The following is a 23,123-nucleotide window of genomic DNA, read 5'->3' on the forward strand; positions in this document are numbered from 1 at the left end:
CGCTCTCTCTTTCCCCCTCAAAAATCAATAAATTTTCCAATTTCAGACTTCATCAACCTCACCTGACACCACCAAACCATCATAGTCCACCACCAAAAATAGATCAAATCAATCGATAATCGAATCGAAACGAGACGAAAGGAGAAATGAGCTCGACGAGCCGTCCGTCGAGTGGGAGCAACAGCGGTGCCGCCGGTGGTGGTGCTGGAAGTGGAGGAGGTGGAGGAGGATCCGGTGGTGGTGGAGGCGGTGGAATCCGAGGATTCTTCTCGAAACTGAGGAAACCGTCCGATCAGGTCAATGGGTCACAGGTTGGTTTTTATTGGGAGGGAAAATATGAATTTTCAGAAAAAATAAACTTGAGATGGGGTTGTGTCCATACTTGCAACGGGCCGGGCCGGGCCGGGCCGGGCCGGGCCGATTTGAGAATTTTCACCGGCCCGGCCCGGCCCGGTCGGCCCGGGTCACAGTACAAAAATTTGAAAATTTGAATTTTTTTGAAATTTTTTTGATTTTTTCGCAAAAAAGTCGAATTTTCGACTATGTTTTTACATATCGATAAAACTCAAGTGTACATAGGATTTTTGACTATTTTTGATGAAAATTTCAAAAAATTTCGAAAAATTTTGTGAAAAAATTGTGCTCATTTTTTGACTCCGGGCCGACCGGGCCGGGCCGGGCCGGCAACTTTCTCTACCGGCCCGGGCCGGGCCGATATTTTGCAAGTCTGGTTGTGTCGATTTACGGGGATCGGACTTTGTAGATTTACGAGACACTGAGAAGGATGGTTTACGAATGTTTGCTTGCCGTAGACTTACTGAAATTTTCCACCTATTGTTGGGTATCGATCGTTTTCGGCTCAAATTTCGCTGTTTTCAGTCGTAATGCTGTCAAAAATGCTCAGAAAGACTTTCTGTCTGTCTGTATGACCGTTACATCGGATGTCCGCAAATTCGAACTGTCTCAAAATACAGCTAGCATTCACAGTCCATCGGCCTTTATAATCAGAAGAAACGCGGCTCAGGTGCCCCAGAATGACTGAAAGTTGGCAGCTGGTTATGAGTTCAACACGGCGTCCCAGCCTAAACTAAAGCGCCTCAGGTGCACCAGCTAGCTGATAATTTTAGTTGTATGGATTCACAGATAGCTATCTATCTAGATTTCCGCCTTGACTGGTACCAAAGTTAGTCAGAAGCGCTTCAGGTGCACCAGCTAGCGTGTGGATTTACGAGGAACCAATTAGCGCTCGATGAGCACATATTTTTCTCATTTTCTTCACAATCCTCTCTATCCACTGGTTCCTGCAAAAACTAGAGCGGCACACCAACTGTCGTTGTTTCTCTTTCCGCCTCTCTGGGAGGGTCCTCCTCCCGTGGTGATCTAATTGTGATCATGTCAGAGTGTCATGTTCTCATTTGACATCCATCCCCAATCTCTCAGTTGAATCTCAGAGAGAAAACAACACAAATATTTGTGTCTGTGTGGGTTCTCTTGACCTCACTTGAGAAGCTGAAAGAAATCACAAGGAATCGCTGGAATTCCCTCAGCTCAGTGAACACAAGATGATGTTTCAACAGGTTCCCAAGGTTTATGTGAGTTTGTTTTCTCATTTGATTTGGTGTGAAGCAATTTACTAACCAATGAACTGGAAGTTCGGAATTTCTGGTACGATCCTCGTGAAAATCGAGCTTATTCAGTAGAGTTGGCTGAAAAAATGGCTGTATGAGTCGGAAAATCTCGAATTTTTATTCAGAAATTGAGATTTTCTCATTCTGAATGATTCTTTTGAGTTCCAGTAAAAAAAATCCTGTAAACACTCATTTTCCGTTTCTAACAGTTCTGGTCGCTGCTGAAATTCCAGACTGATATGAATCATATTCATTGAAGCGTTGAAAATGTGCATTCGACCGGTTAGGAATGTCTCAGGTATTTCTAGAGTAAAAATCGGATTTTTAATCGAATAATCTTCATTTCGGAAGAGTTCTGATGATTGCGTTCATCTGGGAATGCGCCCTATCGAAATTTAACGAAAAGTTAATTATGAGTTCAGTAGAGCATGTTTTTCAGAGCTCTACGATTACTGTAGAAAATCATAGATCTCTGGTCAACTACCCGCTTTTTTGTGGTGTCCGAGCCATTAAAAACTCATAATTTCCACCGAAAATATGACATTTTATAGTCCTGATCGGTCTCGAAACTATAAAAAACTCACAAGACACCTCTACCTCAAAAACCAATGAATTTTCTGGAAAACGCACTTTTTTTGCAGAATTTTCCATTAATTTCACACTCAACTGACTTCAAATGTTCTTTTGTATTTCTGTTCTGCATACGTGCTCTTTTTCAAACATGACCATAATCATGAGCACACAAAAGGGGGTCTCCTTCTCTCCTTCTCGTTAATAGGATTTGCTTCGTCGTTTTCAATTTTTTTTGCAGTTATTTTTTCCTTCTTACATCACTTTGTGTTTTTTTTTTCTCCATTCCAATCGAAAATTGGATGGGCGCAAAAAAGTGATAGATTAGAGGAACCGATAACGATTGTTCCCTCCTTTTCAGTCGTTTCTCACTTGATTGGCTCCAAATAGAGATAAAGAGCCCAGTTTTTGAGAGTTTTCTGGCTGGTTTTAAGCGGTTTTCTCTGCTATTTTTTCATTACTATTGCTCTAGAGGCTCCGCCCACTTCTATGATCTTTTGCTTATTTGAGGGGTTTTCACCCCAAACACCCAGAAGCTCGCTCACAACTAAAATTTGTGTGGATCATGAAACGATTCCAGACTTAGTGATTTGGACCCATCTTTTGCCAATTACTGCTTCACGGAGCCAGTTCGATCTAATTTTTTTAGCTCCGGAGCAGGAATTAACAAAAGATTTGGTTACTATCGTATTCAGAATGGTCGAAACTACCTGTGAGCCAATTTTCAGAAAATCTCAATTATTTTCTAAAAATAGTTCCTTTGCTACATAGAAAAAGCTTTAATGAAGCTTCCCCACATTTAAGGGACTTTTTTTCGAGGTGTCTGATGTCTTACTGTCATCGTCGAGATCATAGATCCCGATAACTTGAAATCCTCCTTTTTGAATTTTCTAGATCCCATACAGTCTGGAAACCAGTAGTTTTGAAATGTCTCGTTCTCCGTTCATGACATCTCCATGACATTTGGAAACCAGCGGTTTCGATATTTCACAGTGACTCCGCCCACTTTTCCATCCGATCACATGATGACCTCTTTACTCGTTTGCCCTCTTAATAGTTTCCAATGTTGGATAGTGTCAACACACATTGTCTTGTGTTCTTTATCGGTCTCTCTCCTAATAACAACAACAAGATTTTCAAAATTTTCGGACGGCGGGCGGACGACTGAAATCAAAACATTATTTCACCCAAAGTGCCATTCTCTCCGTTTTTTATTGGTCTAGGGGGGCCTAGGTGTCTAGCAGGTAGCAGTGGTAATTGAGTGGCGATATGAATTGAATTTTCCCACCACCGACGGCTGCTTCTGATTATTTTTATTTTTTTGATTCTTTCTGACACTCGATAGGAGTTTTCCTGGAAAATTGGATTTTTTATATTTTTTATTCGAAATGACATTGATTTTTTTGTTTAAAAACAAAGAATCTGAAATAGGATAGCTCTGCTCATTTCTACCATTTTTAGCGTCTGAAAATAGTCTGAAAATGGTTTTCATTTTGACTACTTCTTGAGTCGGCAAATTCCAGAATTTCGAAGCTGAGGAGCTTTTTCAAAAAATTTTGAAGATACCGTTTGTTTGTCTTTTTGAGCTGAAATTTATGAAAATGGGTTATTTTTTTTACTTTTTTCATTCGATTTTCTGCAAAAGCCGACATTTTTCATTAGTTTTTCAGTCTACTTCGCCCATTTTGAGGCTCCGCCCAATTCTTGGCAATTTCTGGGCGCAGTTTCAATTTAAAATATCTGTTATATTTTCCCAGTTTTTTTTTTAGAAATGTACCGAAAACTGACTGAAATGTGCCATTTTTCAAAAATTGTCGAGATTTTACGATTTTCACAAAAATATTCATTTTTCGAAAAAAAAATTTGAAAAAAATGAATATTTTTGTGAAAATGGTATAATTGCGAGAATTTTCCGAAAATTACAGATTTCTGTCAGTTTTCGGTCTATTTTAACAGAAAATAGCGCATGACAAATAATTTTTCCCAATTTTACCATTTTTTGGTTTCCGAACCCCTCGAAGAGTTAATTATGATGTAATTACCATCCGTTCCCTTCAATTTTCCAATTTCCTGCTCATTTTCCGGATGGTCTTTTCCTTAATTTCCTTGTCTACCTTTCTCTTTTCTTCCGTGTTTTTTGTTTTCCTCTATTTTTTTCTGTTTCCTTAATTTCACATGCTTCATTTAATCTGAAATAAAAGGGAAAAGAAAGAAAAACAATCAAGTCATTACGGAAAAGGGGCGGAGCTTCCACGAGAAAGCTCCAGGAAAGAGGGAACGGCGGCTCCCTACTTTCCATAGAAATTGGAAAATTGCGTTTCTCTCTTTTGAAATTGAAGTCAAGAAAATTGAACACTTTTTTCGTGTCATTTTCTGTCTTCGGTTTTTTGGCCTTCAGAAGTTCTGATTGTGAAGACGTTGGTCTGAAGAATCTAATGTGATGAATCTCTAACAGAATCTGACCGCTGTTAAGATTCTGATAACTGAAATTCCGACTTTGAATTTTCAGCGAGATTCTAGATATAGAGTTTTCTCGCTGTCATATTCTCGTTAACATTTAGTTTCCATTTCTAGCAGTTTTGGTCATTAGACGACTGATTTTTCAAGATTTTTCAAGTCTGGAATTCTAGATCACAAAATTTTCTGAAAGCCTTCACTTTGCCGGTTTCTGGCTCATTTTTAGACAAAAATGAGGCAAAAACGGGCGAAATGAAGGCATTTGGATGATTCTGTGATCTAGAATTTCAGACTTGCATCTGAAAACCTATTCAGAACTTTTTTCAGTCACTTTTTCCCATAAACGAGGAGCAATATAACGATGTTTTCATAGTCTCTTCTTCTCCTCATCCATCTGAAATCCATCCATATCAGATATACAGAATTCAGAAGGCTTCTTTCCTTCTTGTTTTTATGTTTTTCGATTTGTGAGCCCCAAGAGAAAAGGAACACTTCCTCTATTCATTTTCAAAAGAAAAGTCTTGTTTTTCGACATGTCATGCCACAATTTCATTTCGAATCCAGAATCCAGAATTCAGGCTGATGTGAGAGACTTGATTCCGAAAAAGACACCTGTCACAATCAGATAAAGCAGCGAGTGACTCAATTTAGCTTTCTCTCGCCTTCTTCTTTTGTTAAGAATCAAATTTAGAATTTTCGAGTCTAAAAAGTCCTTTTCTTCTGCTTTGAGCAGTCTCAGGCCAAAAATCCCGCTGAAAACTGACCGGTTTGAGGCTAAACATCTCCACAAATGACACGTTCTCACCTGAAATCGTTCTAAAACTATCAAAGCGCGTCCAAGGAGCGCCAGACCTTTTGAATAAATGTTCATCTATTTTTGAAGTTTTAGTCTCATGTCGCTCATTGGGCGTTTTGACTGTTTTAGAACTTTTTGGGTAAAAATGTTCTATTTTTCGGGGCTCGTTTAAGGCTCAAACGAAAAAAAATGACGGATCTATTTAAAAATCCTTGAGATTTGAGCCTGATACCCATCTCCCCATTTTATCCGCTTATCTCATCTCAATCTAAACACTCAAAATCTATGAAAAGGCGTCATAGTCGTTTGACCTGTAGCCACCTGTCTTCTTCTTGTCTAACGTCTTCTTCTTCCTTCTGCAAAAAATAGATGAAGTTACCCAATTTCTCTCCATCGTTTTCTTCTCAATTCTATTTTTCTCCGCCGTTTCATTCTCGTTGTTGCTGATATCATTGTCAATTTTTTCAATTCCTACATACACTCCCCACTTTTTCGGTTGTTTATATCTTCTGTGGTGCAAAAAGAGAAGATGTGTTGGAAGTTCAATCCGCTCAAAGCGTTAAGGATTGTTGAGGTGAGTTTACTGTAGAGAGTTCGGTGGAGCGAAGTTGCATATCAGGTCTGATTGAAATGAAGGAAATAGTTCAATGCAGTCTACAGTAATCCAAAACTTGTTTTCTCCATTTCCAGGAATTCTCAAATTTTTGAGATCCGGGCGGTACTTTTCGCTTCTTTTAGATTCTGAGGATTCTGAAAATTCTGAATAATCTGAAGATTATCGTTAAATTCAGTACGATTCTTGATCTGCCTACTTGCCACCACAATAAGAACCCGTTTTTCATATCTTAGATTGCCAACCACTAAATTCAATTTTTCACGTTAGTTTTTGACGAGAATTAGTGTTGAACGGTCTGTACTTACATACTTACCACCGACACTTAACAGATGATGGCAGGGGTGTCTACTATTTTGATGAAATTGGAAAAAATAGAGAGAAATTCCTTTTGTCACAATTTTAACGGCTCTCTGCAATCCGAGCGTCGCGGATTTTCATTTGGATAGAGTTACAGTAACCCTTGGTTACGGTATCTCGTTTTTTCTAATCTGGCATGTTTCTCTAGATTAGCATTGATTCCTCCTACATTAGCATTGATTCCTCCAAAAGAACTAGAATTCAGTTAGCCTTAAGATTCTGAATCCCAGAAGCTGTGACTCGTGAGTTAACAAGAAGTATCCTAATCTTACGAAGTCAAGATACTGTATAGATCTAGATCCTACAGATACAGAGAAAATGAATTCTGTCCATTTTTCGGAGATCGGAAAGGTCTCGACTTCAGATCCTAGAGTTTTATGGTCTCAATCTTGAAGTTGTATCCCAAAGTTTCAGTCACTAGAGATCCAGATTTCCTTCTCCCAGGCTCTAGATCCACTTCCCTAGTAAGAGTCATCCATCTCAAATTTCAGTATCAAGCTCTGACCAATGAGATTCCATTGGATTCTCGAATTTCCAATATTTGGAAAATCTCACAATTTTTCTCTTTCTCATTATCCCTTGCTTCAAAAAGTCGTAAATTAAGCACCGCGAAGCAGTAAAAGGTTGTTGTTGTTGTTGGTGGATGAAAATCTGAGGAGCCCCTCTCCTGAGATTTCTCTCCTATATACTAATTAGGGGCCTAGTAGTCATCTCTCTTCTCCAACACATATCCACAGAGATATGTAATATTTACATACTTGATCAACCCTTCTCGCCTTTTGACACAACAAAAACGCGAGTAGAGGAGTCACCCATCTTTAGCCCTCAGGAGAATAGATTCTCTGCAAAAAAAGAGGAGAGGAATGAGCAATGCACTCTCTCTCACTCACACATGTGTGACTATTGTGGAGAGAAGAGAAAGAGGAAACAATGAGACGGAGGAGAGAATAATGAAGAGGTCAAACATCAAAAGTCGGAAGAGAACAAGAGGAGAAGGAGAAGGAGATTGGCTGAAATTGAAGAGAAGCACATAAGGAAGTCTAAAATCATAGAATCCAGAAGAACAGCCTGATGGAGATTCATGGATTCTGAGCAGCTTGTCATATCACTGTCTAAGAGGGGGTTCCAAGACTCAGAATCTGAAGAATCCGGTAGTTCTAGATAGGTATGTGCCCGGGTGGCGTTGAGCGCCTCGCATTTTCAGCCGAAATTTGAAAATGCGACGAGAAAGAGTGTGCGAAATGGAGAGACGCAGACACACTCTCTCGATTTTACACACTCTCTCTCGTCGCATTTTCGCCCATTTTGAAATCTTTCAGCGCCCAAAGCGCCTCCATAGGCACATCCCTGGTTCTAGAAGTCTACGAGAGGCTCCTAGGAATCCGATCACCGTCTAACGACGGAGAATCTGAAAACCTGAAAATTCGAGATTTAGCATTCCCGGTTTTGAAGGTCTAGACCGGAAACTGTGTTTCCAGAAATCTAGAATATCTGAAAGTCCACAGAGTAAAAGAATCCAGAGTTCCAGATCTAGATCTAGAATAAAGTCAGAATCCTCAGATTGATAGAACGTGAAGATATGATTCAATCAGGTCTGAAGATCGATGTCGAAATCATCCGATTCCCTGGATTCTTCCCTATCTGAATCCAGGTGATTCTCGCCTAATTCCTCTGGTCTCTGAATTTGCCTCTTTTGCTTATTCAGCCAGGAGCTCTGTTGTTTGCCCAGAGCCTGGCAGTAATTGCCATCAGCTGGAAAAGAAAGCAAAAAAGTGAAAACATCAAAATCTAATCAGATTCTCATTCTCAGCTTTGTTTTGGTTTTCTGGATTCTGGAATTAGGAATCTGGAAGTTTTTTCTTCAGTTCCCACCTGTTCCAAGGCGAATTAGCGTGAAGGAATCTGAAATTCCGAGGGAATTTGAAGTTCTAGAAACCGAATTTTCATGCCCAATGGCTTGAATCGGTGTCTGAAAACTTCCTGGTCGTCTGTTACAGACCGCCCGAACTCATTTCCTGTATAGTGCAAACTACACACTTTGGTGGTATGGCACACATGTGATGGACACACAAATTTTGCAACTTTTCGGTGGCGGCTTCTTCACGTGACTCTTTTCTCCTGTCAATTAGATGGAAAGTTAAGGATTAAAGAAGATGAAAACGAGGAAGAAATGCTAACAAGTTGAGTCATTCGTGTGGAGACAACGAGAATACTGTAGTCTTGACGGTGTTTCAGCTCTTGGTAAACCAAACGTTGCCAGTCTGAAACCGAAAAGCAGCTAGCTCGAGTGATCTAGCAGATTCTGCCGTACTAAGATCCCCAATCTTTTGATCTCATAAGCAATTCCAGTACTCTTCCCAAGTCTAGACATTCCCAAGGAAAAAGTCTTTTTTTCCAATAAAACAGACACAAACACAGTTCCTTCATCATCAACATTATTCTTCTCCTCCGTTTCCTTCAACTTTTTCTCCCCATAACACATTTGACCGATGCCGAGAGAGAGAGCGCGTGATTCTCACTCTCTCCCTTGTCAGAGAACTGTTTTAAAAGAAAAACAGTACAGGTTGCTGCGTCTCTCCACACACTATCTCTAGTAGATTCTCTACACAAATGTTTGTGTGAGTGATGATGGCCGGGGAAGCGCCTGCTTCGGTTGGCGCAGTGGAATTGAGAGAGAAGAGACGCAGGCGGTGAAAGGAGCCCCGGAGCAGACAACATTTCTCTGCTGCAGCAGCGGACCATTGAAGCTTTTTTTTTCTTGGCGGAGCAACACACGCACGCCCTTCTTTTCTAGCTCAACCCTTCCCCCCTTCTCAAGTCGACATCTCCATTTTTGACGACGTCGTCCTCTCGGCGCTCTTCTCAATTAACTGTGAAGATAGGGAAAAGGGGGGCGGAGCCTCCTCTTTCTTTTTTTTTCTTTTGTCGTCTCGCGTCTCTCGAATTTGAAAACGTTGAAAAGATTCTCAGATCTTCATCAATCTGAACTTATTCTCTGAACTATTCACACCGGATCCGGAGACTTCTGAGGCTTGATTCGATGTACGGATCCAGTCGCCACCATCTTGACTCGTTCTCGTCGAACGATGGTGGAGCGTTCTTGGTGAGTGTGACGTGGCGAAAAGAATTGAATTAGGCGGTGGGAGAAGAATAACATCAAAAGGGAACGAACGACGAATTTCATTTCGCCGCTCAAGAGCAGAAGCAGGGAGAAAAACAAAACAACATGTTTTTTATGGGTCCCCCCCGTTCCGCTTTTTCATTTCGTAAAAAGAGAATTGTGGGAATTGGAATCTTGGAGCATAGACAGGAACGATTTGTGCAAAATGAAGGAGAACTCTGAAATTAGCAAAGCGCTGCGACTTTTGGAGTCACACAGCCTCCAATTTAGTGACTGGAACGTCAGAACTTTTTAATCTGTAATCCATTTTGTACTGAAGTTTTTAAACCACTGTCGAGCTAAATGTTCCAGCATTCCGGTCAAAATTCGACTAAAATCTAGAAAGATTTGGAACTCTCTCGGTTTTCCTGCCTGCTATTGAGATTCTGATGACTCAATTCGGTATAGCCGGAGATCTTCAGAATCTGAACTTTCTGAAATTCAAACACTCTACAGTACTGAACCTAGATCTATATCTAGGTCATCAAATAAAACTGTGTAAAAACTGTCACACCTTGCTCTAAACTTCTGAGCAAAATGAGCTTATAACTCATCTCCTGTGATTTTATCATTTAGCAATTTTTGATCACAGAAATCGATTCCTCGCATTCTTTGCAGTTAGAATGTGTTCAGCAGCCTAGAACAGTCTAGTCATAGCCAAATGGCCTAGATCTATGAGGCTTTTGAGTTATTTTCTGACTCTTGAGCTGGTCAAGCCATGAATCAATAACGTTTCTTTGTACTCTCTAGTCTTCCTTCTTCCTTCAATCAAAGAGATTGAAAAGTAGAAGAAAGAGAGATACCCGCGAATAACTTTCTGGTTTTTGATCGGTCTTCTTCTCTTCTTTAACTTTAGAGAGAACGAAAAAGTATGTGTCTTCATCATTTTTCGGTAGAAGGGGGTGCAATCTAATTCTTGTCCCTCTCCGCGATTCTCCTGTTCTCTAGTCTATAAACGAATCGTTATCAATACACACACAATGAAATTTTCTTTGCGTCTATAACCTATCGCGCATCAAAGACACAAAATGTATCACTTTTCGAACTTAGATCGAAGAACCGAGTTTGGTGACGAAGAAAAGTGTAGTTTCTGTGTCATTGTGTAATGGCGTTAATAAAATAGATAGAAAGATAGGAAGAACTATTTGATACCACCGGTCGGTTCAAGGTCATCAGAAAGAACAACAAAAGTTACTTTAGAGAAGACATTGAGATGTTTTTCAACGAAATTGTTCGTGTACTTTGAAGGGGAGTGAGGGTAATAAACGTACTGTAATGGGGGCTACTTTTCGGTGGACAGTGTTAGACATGACTGGGATGGAAAAGGCTAGACTCGAGAAGAGCGGTCCTGAGCAAGAGACCATGCAGAGCTTATCGAGCTCCTGAGAAGACTTCTGGCTTCGTGCCGCGATTTTTGACCGTTTCTGACGGTCTAAACAGTCTCAAACAGTTCAGAATGGCTAAAACTGATCAAAATGATCTTAAGTTGTCAGTTCTCACTATTTCGAGTAGTCTAAAACTGTCCGGATTGACTGAAACTGCTCAGTCACAGTTCTGTGAACGTAACTATGGCTAGCAATAATCTCCATTATCACAAGTTTCGATCACTAGGGCAGTCTGAAATTTATCAAAATATGACACTTATGATCAACTGATCATCTGACGGGTTTTCGGCTCCTAAAATGCACTTTTCCAATCAAAAATTCCCTCGGTCCCCGGAAACACCGCATTTTTGCAAACAGGAAATTGCCAATCCAACCAGACTTCCACCACACCAATCCCAAAACCCATTCTCTCCCATTCTATTCTCACTCGAATATGTATTTGCAGGTGCAAGTCGGCTCCCGCACATTCGAGGCTCACGAGCTGCAGAAGTTGATTCCACAGTTGGAGGAGGCGATCACGAGGAAGGATGCACAGTTGAGACAGCAACAGTCGATTGTCGAGGGACATATTAAGAGGATCTCCGAGTTGGAGGGAGAGGTTACCACGCTTCAGGTATGAGAAGATAGGAATTGACTTAAAAAGATGGCTTTGAAAACTGAATTTGGCAAAACTAGTAAAAAAACCAAAACTGGGTTTTGCAAAAAAAAAAAGAGAGAATTGTCACAACTTTCTGATTTCGTGGCCTAAAAAACTCAGCATTTCGATAAAGAATTACTAGATTTCGTTATTTTCAGCTTGATTCTAATTTACCGAAAATTGCTGTAAAATTTGTTGAATTTCACCAATTTTACGGTCAAAAACACCATTGAATGTTTGACGGCCTAAGATTCTACCTCTGTTGGCCTAGAAACCCGAATTAAAAGAGACCCAGAAAAAATGCTTAGAAACCCCAAATTTTCAATCAAAAATTACTAGATTTCCGTCACTTTTGGTTTTAACTTACCGAAAATCACTTCAAAAATTTGGCCATTTTTACGCTCAAAAAAACAAATTTTTGTTTGATTTTTCTCTTCCAACTTCCCAATTTTTCAGAGAGAATGCGACAAACTGCGTTCCGTACTCGAACAGAAGGCTCAATCGGCGGCGAGTCCCGGTCAACCACCATCACCATCTCCACGTACCGATCAACTCGGAAATGATTTACAACAGAAAGCAGTTCTTCCGGCTGACGGTGGTGGCGCCCAACGTGCCAAGAAAATCGCCGTGTCCGCTGAGCCAACGAATTTCGAGAATAAACCGGCGACACTTCAACACTATAACAAAACTGTCAGTGCGAAGCAGATGATTCGAGATGCCGTGCAGAAGAATGACTTTTTGAAACAGTTGGCGAAGGAGCAGATTATCGAATTGGTCAATTGTATGTACGAGATGAGAGCACGTGCCGGACAATGGGTTATTCAGGAGGGAGAACCTGGAGATCGTCTTTTCGTCGTCGCTGGTAAGAAATCCCCTGAAAAAATGGTCTCAAATTCATATTTTGACTCAACAAGTGAAAAATCGCATTTTTAATACTTAAAATCGGCTTAAACCGACTGAAAACGAAGGGTTTGAGCCAAAAAAACTTGTTTTCAAGTGAAACAATGGCTGAAAATCAGTTGAAATTGACTGAAAATGAGGATTTTATGTCAAAATTTTGCTTTCAGAGGGAGAACTGCAAGTGTCTCGTGAAGGAGCACTTCTTGGCAAGATGCGTGCTGGAACAGTGATGGGCGAGTTGGCTATTCTCTACAATTGTACAAGGTTTGTAAAAAAAATTAAAAAATATGGTTTTCAGGAAAAAATACGGCTTTTTCTGACTTTTCTGAAAATTTCAGACGTTTTCAGAACTGTAAAGTGTCTTTAGATCATTGTTTCATTTAAAAAGTTGCGAAAACGGCGGACATCCGGACACACCTACCTTAACATAGATCCTACTAAACCGTTAGAACCGCATAATTCCGGATTCGTGGATCCACAGGACATTCGGACAAACATTCCTAGAGATTTATCCTTTCTCTACATTTTGAGCATTTTTATCCAATTTTTGTCTAGCGACTCCTCTGGACATCTGGACACCCTTCTTATATCTAAGTTTTACTGTTTCTGGACATCCGGACAAACTGACAGACCCTCTTCCCTTCTCTATAACAGAAATCAGGTGTAGAGAAGGAAGTTGTCAGTATTGATCTTCTCATCTACTCTTCTTATTTGTCGCACCCCATTTTGAAATTGATCAAATTACCTGTAATTGAAAGAAAAAATATCTGTCTCTCCTTATCGTTTTGATCAATCAAAAATAGTCAAACAGTTTCAAAAATTGAGAGAAAAAAGGGCGGTGTTAGATCAGATGATGTTTGGAGAAGAAGAGGTGATTTATTTGAAATCAATTCCGTCATATCTCTCTCGTTGGTCACTGTCACTTTCACTCTGTAGAGATGTTACATCACAGATATCAGATAACACTTTTTTTCACTTTCGGACTTTTTTCTGAGGAATTTTCTGGCCTAGTGAGCGGACAGACCGAAACCAAAGGCACCACCATCCGAGCTCTGAAGCTCTTATCATAAGAATCTGAATAAGAGCTGTGGGTGCTCAAAGCAGATCGCGTCAGGCCCTGAAGTCTGCGACTCAACTTGACATCCAAAAAGGCAGTTTTCAGCTCAAAAAATGAGTCTGATACTGAGAAAATCTGATCATTTTTCAACTTTAGGACGGTCGTTAACGAACTTGTGTGGTTTTACGAGATCTCTGTGTAGATTTACGAAATTTTGTGTGAACTTACGGTAGCTAATGTCGCTTTACATAGCATTATGTGTGTGAATTTACCTGATCCTGTGTAGATTTACAAGACTTGTTGTAGATTTACGAAAGTTCTTGTCAATTTTGTTCTTCTTGATGAAAAACGTCATTCAGATCCCGAATTGGTTTCCTGTAGGTACCTACTGTCGGATGATCTGAAAATGAGACCTAGACCAGAAGCCCCTTCGAATTTCTCTGGAAATCTTGTCAGTGGCAGCTTCGCCTCTTGAAATCTGGAAATTTCGTTCAAATTTCAAGTTTTTCATTGGCCGACATAGAAAACAAGCATGACACTAATTAACACCCCCCATAAATCCCGGTGTCAAGCTGTTTTGTTGATCTCATCATGATAACGAGTACTTTTAAATTAATTACTTGTTTTCCATGTCTCATCCCGATAACATCTCTTCCTCTTCCGTGTTTTTGAGGTTGTCTGAAATTTTTGTTTCGATCAAAAATTCCTCCTCCAGCTGTAATATATAATCGATTCTGACAGTTTCCTCTCTCTCTATATATATAAATATAGAAGGAACCTGTTGGGTTGATTCGAATTGGGTGGTGGTGACCGTTCGCAAGAATTACTTTTTTCTTGACCAATCAAGAAATTTGAAATTTTCTGGTTGGAATTGAGGCTGAAATTTTCAAAATTTCAACCTTTTTTACTGCTTTTACCTCTATTTTTAATGGTTTTTGGGGCATTCCTGACTGAAAATTTCTAAATTTCAGCCGTTTTTACTGATTTTTTCCTCCATTTTATGAGGTTTTGTCTTCTCTCCAGAATACCCGTTTCCTTCTCAGTTTTATCGATGTCTGGTTCCCACTGTTCTTTCTATTTTAGCTACTTTGTTGCGGCTATCTCTCTTCTCTGCAGTGTCCTTTTTCATTTCTTCAAGGACAAACCATTTTCGGTGGTCATGTGAATTGGAGAGAACTGATAGTGATTATGATGATGTTTCTTTTTTGGTGTGTGTTTTGGACTGAAACCGTTGGATTCGGAATGAAAATCCTAAGATTTTGGCTGAAATCGGCGAATTTTGGGGTATTTTGAAGCCGAAATGTCTATTTTTGGCTGAAAAAGTTTACACATTTTTACCAGTTTTTGAGTTTTTCAACAGGAAGCTGAGTTTTTATCTCAAAAAGTCAGATTTTGACTTGAGAACTCAGTTCGACTCCAAAAAAAACAGTTTTCAGCTCAAAAAATGAGTCTGAAACTGAGAAAACCTTATCACTTTTCAACTTTAGGACGGTTTATTTGATCTCATGCCCCCTGTACTCAATACTGACAATCTGAGCTTTCTCTGGAATAACTCCAAGTTACTTTCTAGACCACCCAGTTGTCTTCCAGTTCTTCTCTTCCTCCTCCTAATCCGATTTCAAATAGTTTCTGAACGTCAAAGTTCTCATTTTTTGAGCAGAAAAAGAGAAAAAGCGCCTCCAAAAATACCCGAAACCAGTTTTCATCTCAACAAACATTTCACTTTTTGAGCTCAGAACTCTATTTCCTACTGTTTGCATAATTACTAAACCCGGTAGGCTGCAAGTTGGTACTGCATTTCTCATTTTCCCTTGAAAAATTGTATATACATAGACACTCTTGAATTCTAATTCTCGACTTGAATTTCTGAATCTATTATATTCACAGTTGACTTGCTTGTCCTTCCGGTGTTATCTCAGTTCAACATCTAATTCTTCTTTTCATTTTTTATCTTCTCCTTCTTGTCTTCTTCTTCTTACTGTTTTCAGTGTCAATGCCATTCAACGGCGTTTTCTCTGCGTCTCTTCGTCTCCTAAGCTCTCTCTCTCACTTCTCGATTTCGTTTCTCGAAACAGCTTGACGACTAAAAGTTCGTCCATCCCCCTCTTTGTTTGGTTCTTTACCTGTCCTGTTTGAAGGAAAAGGTCTTCGAAATTTCATTTAGAATTTTTTGAAACGATAGGTGCTTCTGAAGTCTAAATGGCCATCTGGACATCCGGATAAACCCGGCTTGTATGATTCTGATGTCGTTTTGTGGACATCCGGACATTGAGATATTCAAAGATTTTTCGATTTGTGAGCCATGTTTTGAGGGCTTTTTCTTAGCGATTTTCCATAAAAAATCGAGTTTTTTGGCTAAAAATGACCTGAAAATGATGTTTTTTTCGGCATTCCTGGCTGAAAAGCAGATCCTAGTGAATTCTGGTTACAGTCTGGAGATCATGGACATCCGGACATTCAGAAATACTGTGTGAGATCACTAGTCGATCCATAATGTGTCACATTGACGTTTTGTGGACATCCGGACATTCGGACGTTCATAGGTACTGTTAGATAACTAGCAAATCCTAGTGGATTCTGATTCAGTTTTGTGAAAATCTGAACATCCGAACCAACAGATTCACCATCAGAATCCGAGTCGGTCCATAATGTTTCTGATTTCGTTTTGCGGAAGTATGCACATCCGGACGTCCAAAGACAAAGACAGATCACTAGTTGATTACTTTTTTTGTGAGTTTGGAAATCTGGACATTCAGACGCATCTACGGAGGTCTTAGGCTCATATCAGACTTTTTTAGAATTTGAGAAAAAACCACTCAATTTAATTAGTTTTTTTTCTTATCTTCTGGCTTTTCGGATTCATTTATTTGAAAAAATTTAAATCCGACGATCCAAATCTCGTGATCCTCGTTTAACGACGAGGACCTCGTTATCCCCACATCTTGGGATAATCTGGAAGGATAGAATGAGTGTGTTCTTGAAGATTTGGATTCATTCGACTTCATGCTCACTTTTTTGAATTCTCCAAAAAGAGCTCGAAAAAGAGGAATAATTGTCGTTTTTGAGACAAACGGCGACTTTTTTTTAGGCTAAGGTGTCCAATTTTTAGGCTCAAAAGACTTTAAATGTCTTTCAGAATAGCCTGAAATTGGTCCCTGGGCAGCCATTGCGTGCCAATCCGTCGTTCTTTTCCAATCTTCTTCACGCCAATTTTCACAATTCTGAACTTTGAAACACTTTCCTCTTCTTCCTTCCTTCGTTTGTTTATTTCGTTTTTCTCTCCCACACCTCCTCCTACTCCATTTCCTCCTGTGGTCCGACCAACTCAGTCATTCTTTAGTTGAAATTCAATTAAAGTTTCACTCCATTCCACTCCCTCACTTTGCGTTCTTCCTTCCGAGAAAAGCTCATGTGACAGAGGCCACGCCCACAGTCTCAGGAAATCTGGACGATTTAGGTTGACTAGAAGCTTCCAGAAGCCTATTTAGGCCTAAAGGCTCGCCTAGATGACTCAACCACTTGGAACTATTTGTCGAATAGACAATTCCATAAATTTCCAAATAAATTCCATTCGCTAATGAATTGTCTCCCCGTCTTCTACTTCATCTACTCTCTCTCTCCCCATCATTTTCACTGATGGGGGTAGGAAAAGTAATTTGTTGTGTTGGTTGTTGTTTTCTGACCCACATTTTTTGAATTTCTCTCTTCGTCCACCTCCTCCTCGTCGTCGTCGAGAGTCAGAAGGACAGATTGCTAATTAAATAAGTATTTTTTGTGGTCATTCCTGATGCAAGGCTATGGCTGAAAATCATTCTATGTCATGAGTTGTCTGAAACTGAAGCAGACTTGAGCGTAATGTGAGCGTTAAGCCTACGCCTTAAGCCTAAGCCTAAAACAAGCTTAAGGTTTGCCTAACTTAGGCTTAAATACATCTGTTTTTTTAGGCTTAGGCTTAACACTTAGGCTTAAAGGTTCCTTAGCCTTAAGCCTATTTGAAAGTTGACAATTTCTTTAGGCTTAGGTTAAAGGCCCATTTTAGGCTCAACTTTTCTTTCTTTTTTCCCTATTTTTTTCATGTCTGATTGACCCTAAAACCACTAACTTTTATCTAGACGGTTTTCTTCAGATCCTAGATGTCCAATACTTACATTAGCTTTAACTTTCGCTGACGGTTAAAAATCTAGTCTTTCTCAATTTCGAACTGCCTTTGTTCTTTTGGAGGACGCTACCGTAATCTCGTCCTCTTCAGTCTCTCTCTATCTCTTTGTATCTCTCTCCCTCCCCCCTCGCAACCTCCATATTCTTCCTACAGTATCCCGCTACTCTCCTCCTTGAATGCTCACTTGCTCCACAGCAACATGTCAAATCGCACCCGCCTATCCGAAATTCATCGAAAAGCTACGTCGTCTCATATGGGGTCACGAGCCGTCGACATCCTACGAGTTCGATGAGATGGAACGACACGTGGCACTGAAATCGCATCGAAAGAATGTGAACGACGGATATTATGTGGAGGAGATTCACTATGAACCCACACACCATCATGTGATTAGGAAGAAGCAGCCGGGTAGCGGCGGACGGAATCTGTATTATAAGAAAAGTCAGAAAAAGTTCGTATAAAACTGGGAAAATTGGCTGAAAATGTGCTGAAACTCATCAAAATTTTTTGCAGAACCGCCTCAGTGCAAGCGCTGACAGACGTGCAATTATGGGTACTCGATCGTTCGGTGTTCCAAATGATCACACAGAGATTGGGGATGGAACGACACTCGCAGATTATTAATTTCTTGAAAAATGTGAGTTTGGCTGGAAACTGGAAAATATGGATCGTTTTGGCTGTAATTTCAAAGGTTTTAGGTCATTTAGACCATTCTAGCCAATGATTTGGCGTGACGTTGGCGCGTTTTTGAGGCAACTAAGACCAATTGTGAGATTCTGGGACACCTTCGGCGCGTTTTTGAAACGACAATTACATTTCCGGGCGCCTTTGACGCGTCTGGAGAGGGCTGGGGTGACGTTGGCGCGTTTTTTGAGAAATGGGAAAAAATTTCACAGTTTTTAAGAGTTCTGGATCTTCTTCGGCTTCTCTCTGCCCTCTTTTTGCACTTTTAGACCATCCAGGCCCAATTTTATCGACCCATTTTATCATAGACGATACACAAAAAATCGAAAAGCAATCAACCCCGATTTCCTAAGCTTTTCTTGCGCCGTTTTTATTTGTCTTCTCAACACAATCAAATGAAAATGCAAAAAGGAACAGACCTGATGAAGTTCACGTGAAGAAAAGAACGGATGATAGTGACGAATGTGATTTTTTGATTTTTGAGGAGAACGACGGTCAATTTCTTGGTTTAGGGAACGTAGAAACTGAACGAAGTCACGTAACTGTAGGGAACAGTGGTATGAAACTAAGTAATGGGGGTACTATGGTAGAGTAAGAGATAGAAATTAGGAATCTGGAAAAAAGAGATATTCTGATTCTTAGTTATAGCAGGGATGGATCTAGATTAGGTTTAAAAGATTAGGTTTTTATGGAGATCGCTCAAGATCGGTTGAGATCGTACCTATTCTCCGGTCTAGCACGGACGGCCACGTAACTCGCTTCAAAATGAGTATTATGAGTCCAAAAATGTACCAAAATTTAGATCTCGACGAGTTCTATGTCTTTGGTATAATACGGATCTAGGATGGATTCACTATTGTATCGCTGGTCAGAGTCATAGAACTTGTTGAGATCTTCATTTTGGTATATTTCTGGACTCATAATATATATTTTGAAGAGACTTACGAGGCGGCACGTGCTGTACCGGAGAAGAGGTACGATCTCAGCCGGTCTTGAGCGATTTCAGCCGATCTTAGCCGATCTTACCCAGTTTCAGAGCTAAAATTTTAATTGATAGCTTAGATTTGGGTCCTCTAAAATTTTCATAATAGTTTTTGTTATGTTTCATAGAGCCTTCCGATCTCTGAGCACCGAAATCATATCGCTACCGGAAGACTCTTGACAAGACAATAGGCTGATTTTCCTAATTCCGCTTGTTCACCGCCCGAAGATGGAAGAAAATGTCTAGGAGCCTAATCATTTCCTGCTCTCCATTCTCTACCGAAGATCATGATTAATTTGTGCTCATTCACTGCGCTATGGTTTTGTTCTTAGAGCACAAAGAGATGGTGATGGAGAAGAAGAAATTAATCTGATAAAACAACAGAGAGAAGGGAGCCGAGTCGTCTGTTCTCTGAGGGGAGGGTGTCAGTTACAGTAATCCTCTCCCGCCCAGATCTCTCGTCACTTTTCTGAATCATTTCAAAGCGCCTCACATCGATGGCTCATCGTTCCGCTAGTAATAATGATGTTGAATTTGTGATGATCAATTTCGACGAGATTTTTCTTTAATTTTCTCCGAAAAAAATTCTGAAAATCATTATTTGAATTATTCAAAAAGGACTCAAAAATTCAAAAAAATGAAGCAAGTTTATGTGGTAAGTCTGAAAATTACAGCCAAAACTATCCGATTTAAGTCCCGAACCTTCAACTAATTTTCTTCATTTTTCCTTTTTCTTTCCAGGTATCAATTTTCGAGAATCTCTCGGAAGACCGTATCTCAAAGATGGCCGACGTGATGGATCAGGACTATTACGACGGTGGAAACTATATCATTCGACAAGGAGAGAAGGTAAGCATCTCTTGAAAGATAAGTGACAGTTACAACGGTGTGGAAGAATTTGCAGGGCGACGCGTTCTTTGTGATCAACTCGGGACAAGTCAAAGTGACACAACAGATTGAGGGAGAGAAGGAGCCCAGGGAGATTCGCATTTTGAATCAGGTAGGGAAATTTGGAATTGTCTGGAATTGAATTCCAGTGGAATTCAGGTTTTGACGGGATCCTTGAATTACAGATGTTTAGAAGATCAAATTCTAGAAATCTGAGATCTCGACTGAAAATTGACTTTTTGGAGGGTTTTGAATGAAAAATTGGGGTTTTCCAGCGAAAATTGGTCCAGAACCTCAAAAATTTGACTTTCCTTCTGCGATTTTAATTGTAAACTGCGGTACTATAGTTTTAGCGAAAAATTTTGAATTTTTAGTGATTTTTTGCGCATTTTTGAGGTTTATTGTCAGAATACGGGAGTTTCAAGTGTTTAGAGCTTCTGAAGCCTTGAAAATCTGCAAAAAATCACCGAAAATTCGAAATTTCCCGCTAAAACTACAGCAATACTCAAATTTGCCATGGAAAATTCAAATTTTTTAGTTTCTAGAGCAGTTTTCTCTGGAAAACCCCAATTTTCTCACTCAAAATCCACCAAAAAGTATATTTTCAGCTCAAAAATCAGAATTTTCTACAAATAGTCTGTGACTTCTTTTGAAGCTTCTGATCAGTTTGATATCGGGGTTTTAGCTTTCTGGGATCATGATCTTTAAAATATCTGAAATTCTGGGATCTCCTTAAAACCTGAATTCCAGAAATCTGATATTCTGGGATCTTCTGAATGTTGGATATTCTGAATCTAGGAAATCCCGCATTCTAAAGCCTCAGTTTTCTGGGATCCTGGTTTTCCTGGATATCTGAAATTTTAGGATCCTAGATTCTGAATTTTCAAGAATCACCTTTCCTATTCCAGGGGGACTTCTTTGGAGAGCGTGCTCTACTCGGCGAGGAGGTCCGCACTGCCAACATCATCGCCCAAGCGCCCGGCGTGGAAGTGCTCACTCTCGACCGTGAATCATTCACAAAACTGATCGGAGATCTCGAGACACTCAAACGAGACTATGGAGACAAGGAACGACTCGCTCAGATGGTCCGGGAGCCCCCGAGTCCCGTCAAGATTCAAGACGATTTCCGGGAGGAATTCGCACAAGTCACGTTGAAGAACGTGAAGCGACTGGCGACGTTGGGAGTCGGTGGATTCGGAAGAGTCGAGTTGGTGTGTGTAAATGGAGATAAATCAAAGACCTATGCACTGAAAGCGCTGAAAAAGAAGCATATCGTTGACACTCGCCAACAGGAACATATTTTTGCCGAGAGGAATATTATGATGGAGACGTCGACGGATTGGATCGTCAAACTCTATAAGACATTCCGGGATCAGAAGTTTGTCTACATGCTTCTTGAAGTGTGTTTGGGTGGAGAACTCTGGACGACACTCCGTGACCGTGGACACTTTGACGACTACACCGCCCGTTTCTATGTTGCCTGTGTGCTGGAGGGTCTCGAGTACCTACACCGTAAAAATATTGTGTATCGGGATTTGAAGCCGGAGAATTGTCTCCTTGCTAACACTGGATACCTGAAATTGGTGGATTTTGGATTCGCGAAGAAACTGGCGTCCGGGCGGAAGACGTGGACATTCTGTGGAACTCCAGAGTACGTGTCGCCCGAAATTATTCTCAATAAGGGACACGACCAAGCTGCCGACTACTGGGCCCTTGGTATCTATATCTGTGAGCTGATGTTGGGACGGCCACCGTTCCAAGCCTCAGACCCTATGAAGACGTACACGTTGATTCTGAAGGGAGTCGACGCGTTGGAGATTCCGAATCGACGAATTGGGAAGACAGCGACGGCGTTGGTGAAGAAGTTGTGTCGTGACAATCCGGGAGAACGGTTGGGATCGGGAAGCGGTGGTGTGAATGATATCAGGAAGCATCGATGGTTTATGGGATTCGATTGGGAGGGGTTGAGGACGAAGACGCTGAAACCGCCAATCTTGCCGAAGGTTTGTAAAAATTTAGACTGAAAGTTAGGCCACCATGCTTTTTTAATCATTTTTAAGTTATTTCAAGCGTAAAAATGTCGAAAATCGATGCGAGGACTAGTTTTTGCAAAATTAGGGTTTCTAGGCCACCACACTGTTTCTGCATTTTCTGACGTTTTCAAGTATGAATTTAGTCAAAACATAAGTTTTTAAGCATTTTAAGGTCGGGGAACTAGTTCTGGGATTCTAGACCACCAGGTGAAAAAATTAGGCCATCAATTTTTGTGGTTTTCACAGTTTTCAGACTGTAGGACGTGGCTTAAAAGTGAGCGGAGCTTCCGTTTTTATGCTAATTTACCCTATTTTTTTCCAGGTGAACAACCCAGCCGACGTGACGAATTTCGACAACTACCCACCAGACAACGATGTTCCACCAGACGAGTTCTCCGGATGGGATGAGGGATTCTAAATTTTTTTCAATTTTTTCCAAACAATTTTTATTAATTCCATCTCTCTGTCTATCACTGCTCACTCTATCTATAATTCTCTCTCTATCTCTCTAATTTGTATATATATATGTAACGGTTAAACTCCGCCCCCTCCTCCCCTCCAGTATATCGGTTAGTGCCGTTCGCCCGTTTCTCGCCCCGCCCCTAAAAAACATTTTTCACTCGAAAATTCCAAAAATTCTCCAAAAATTAGTCTAAATCCCCAATCCATTCGACGAGATTCATGTGATTCACCCCGGTCGTCGAAAATAATTTGAGAAAAAATATTTTAGAATTTATTTTCAGCCAAATTTCCCTTTTCTCTAACATTAAGTAGTTTTAAATTTATTAGTTTCTTTTTTTCTCGAAAATTTCGC

At 40.3% G+C, this 23,123-nt stretch overlaps 4 protein-coding genes across 4 annotated transcripts; 3 read left to right on the forward strand and 1 right to left on the reverse strand.

Annotated features, from left to right (window-relative positions):
• Positions 1–103: 103 nt before the first annotated feature.
• Positions 104–3,099, reverse strand: GCK72_016299 (uncharacterized protein; the record flags this gene model as incomplete). Its single annotated transcript, XM_053731436.1, has 3 exons — positions 104–275; positions 1,639–1,706; positions 3,034–3,099. The coding sequence occupies 3 exons, from the start codon at positions 3,097–3,099 to the stop codon at positions 104–106; spliced, it is 306 nt and encodes a 101-aa protein (XP_053586208.1).
• GCK72_016300 (uncharacterized protein) lies at positions 147–3,158 on the forward strand (the record flags this gene model as incomplete). Its single annotated transcript, XM_053731437.1, has 2 exons — positions 147–311; positions 3,093–3,158. 2 exons carry the CDS (start codon positions 147–149, stop codon positions 3,156–3,158), a joined length of 231 nt encoding a protein of 76 aa, XP_053586209.1.
• Positions 3,159–9,464: 6,306 nt separating this feature from the next.
• GCK72_016301 (uncharacterized protein) lies at positions 9,465–14,038 on the forward strand (the record flags this gene model as incomplete). The annotated part of the gene is made up of 5 exons (XM_053731438.1): positions 9,465–9,527; positions 11,415–11,582; positions 12,063–12,468; positions 12,674–12,770; positions 13,870–14,038. 5 exons carry the CDS (start codon positions 9,465–9,467, stop codon positions 14,036–14,038), a joined length of 903 nt encoding a protein of 300 aa, XP_053586210.1.
• Positions 14,039–17,898: 3,860 nt separating this feature from the next.
• Positions 17,899–22,727, forward strand: GCK72_016302 (uncharacterized protein; the record flags this gene model as incomplete). Its single annotated transcript, XM_003098828.2, has 6 exons — positions 17,899–18,173; positions 18,236–18,359; positions 20,130–20,237; positions 20,293–20,388; positions 21,185–22,279; positions 22,632–22,727. The coding sequence occupies 6 exons, from the start codon at positions 17,899–17,901 to the stop codon at positions 22,725–22,727; spliced, it is 1,794 nt and encodes a 597-aa protein (XP_003098876.2).
• Positions 22,728–23,123: the final 396 nt, after the last annotated feature.

This window comes from Caenorhabditis remanei, chromosome IV, assembly GCF_010183535.1.
Source record: "Caenorhabditis remanei strain PX506 chromosome IV, whole genome shotgun sequence".
Taxonomy (NCBI): domain Eukaryota; kingdom Metazoa; phylum Nematoda; class Chromadorea; order Rhabditida; family Rhabditidae; genus Caenorhabditis; species Caenorhabditis remanei.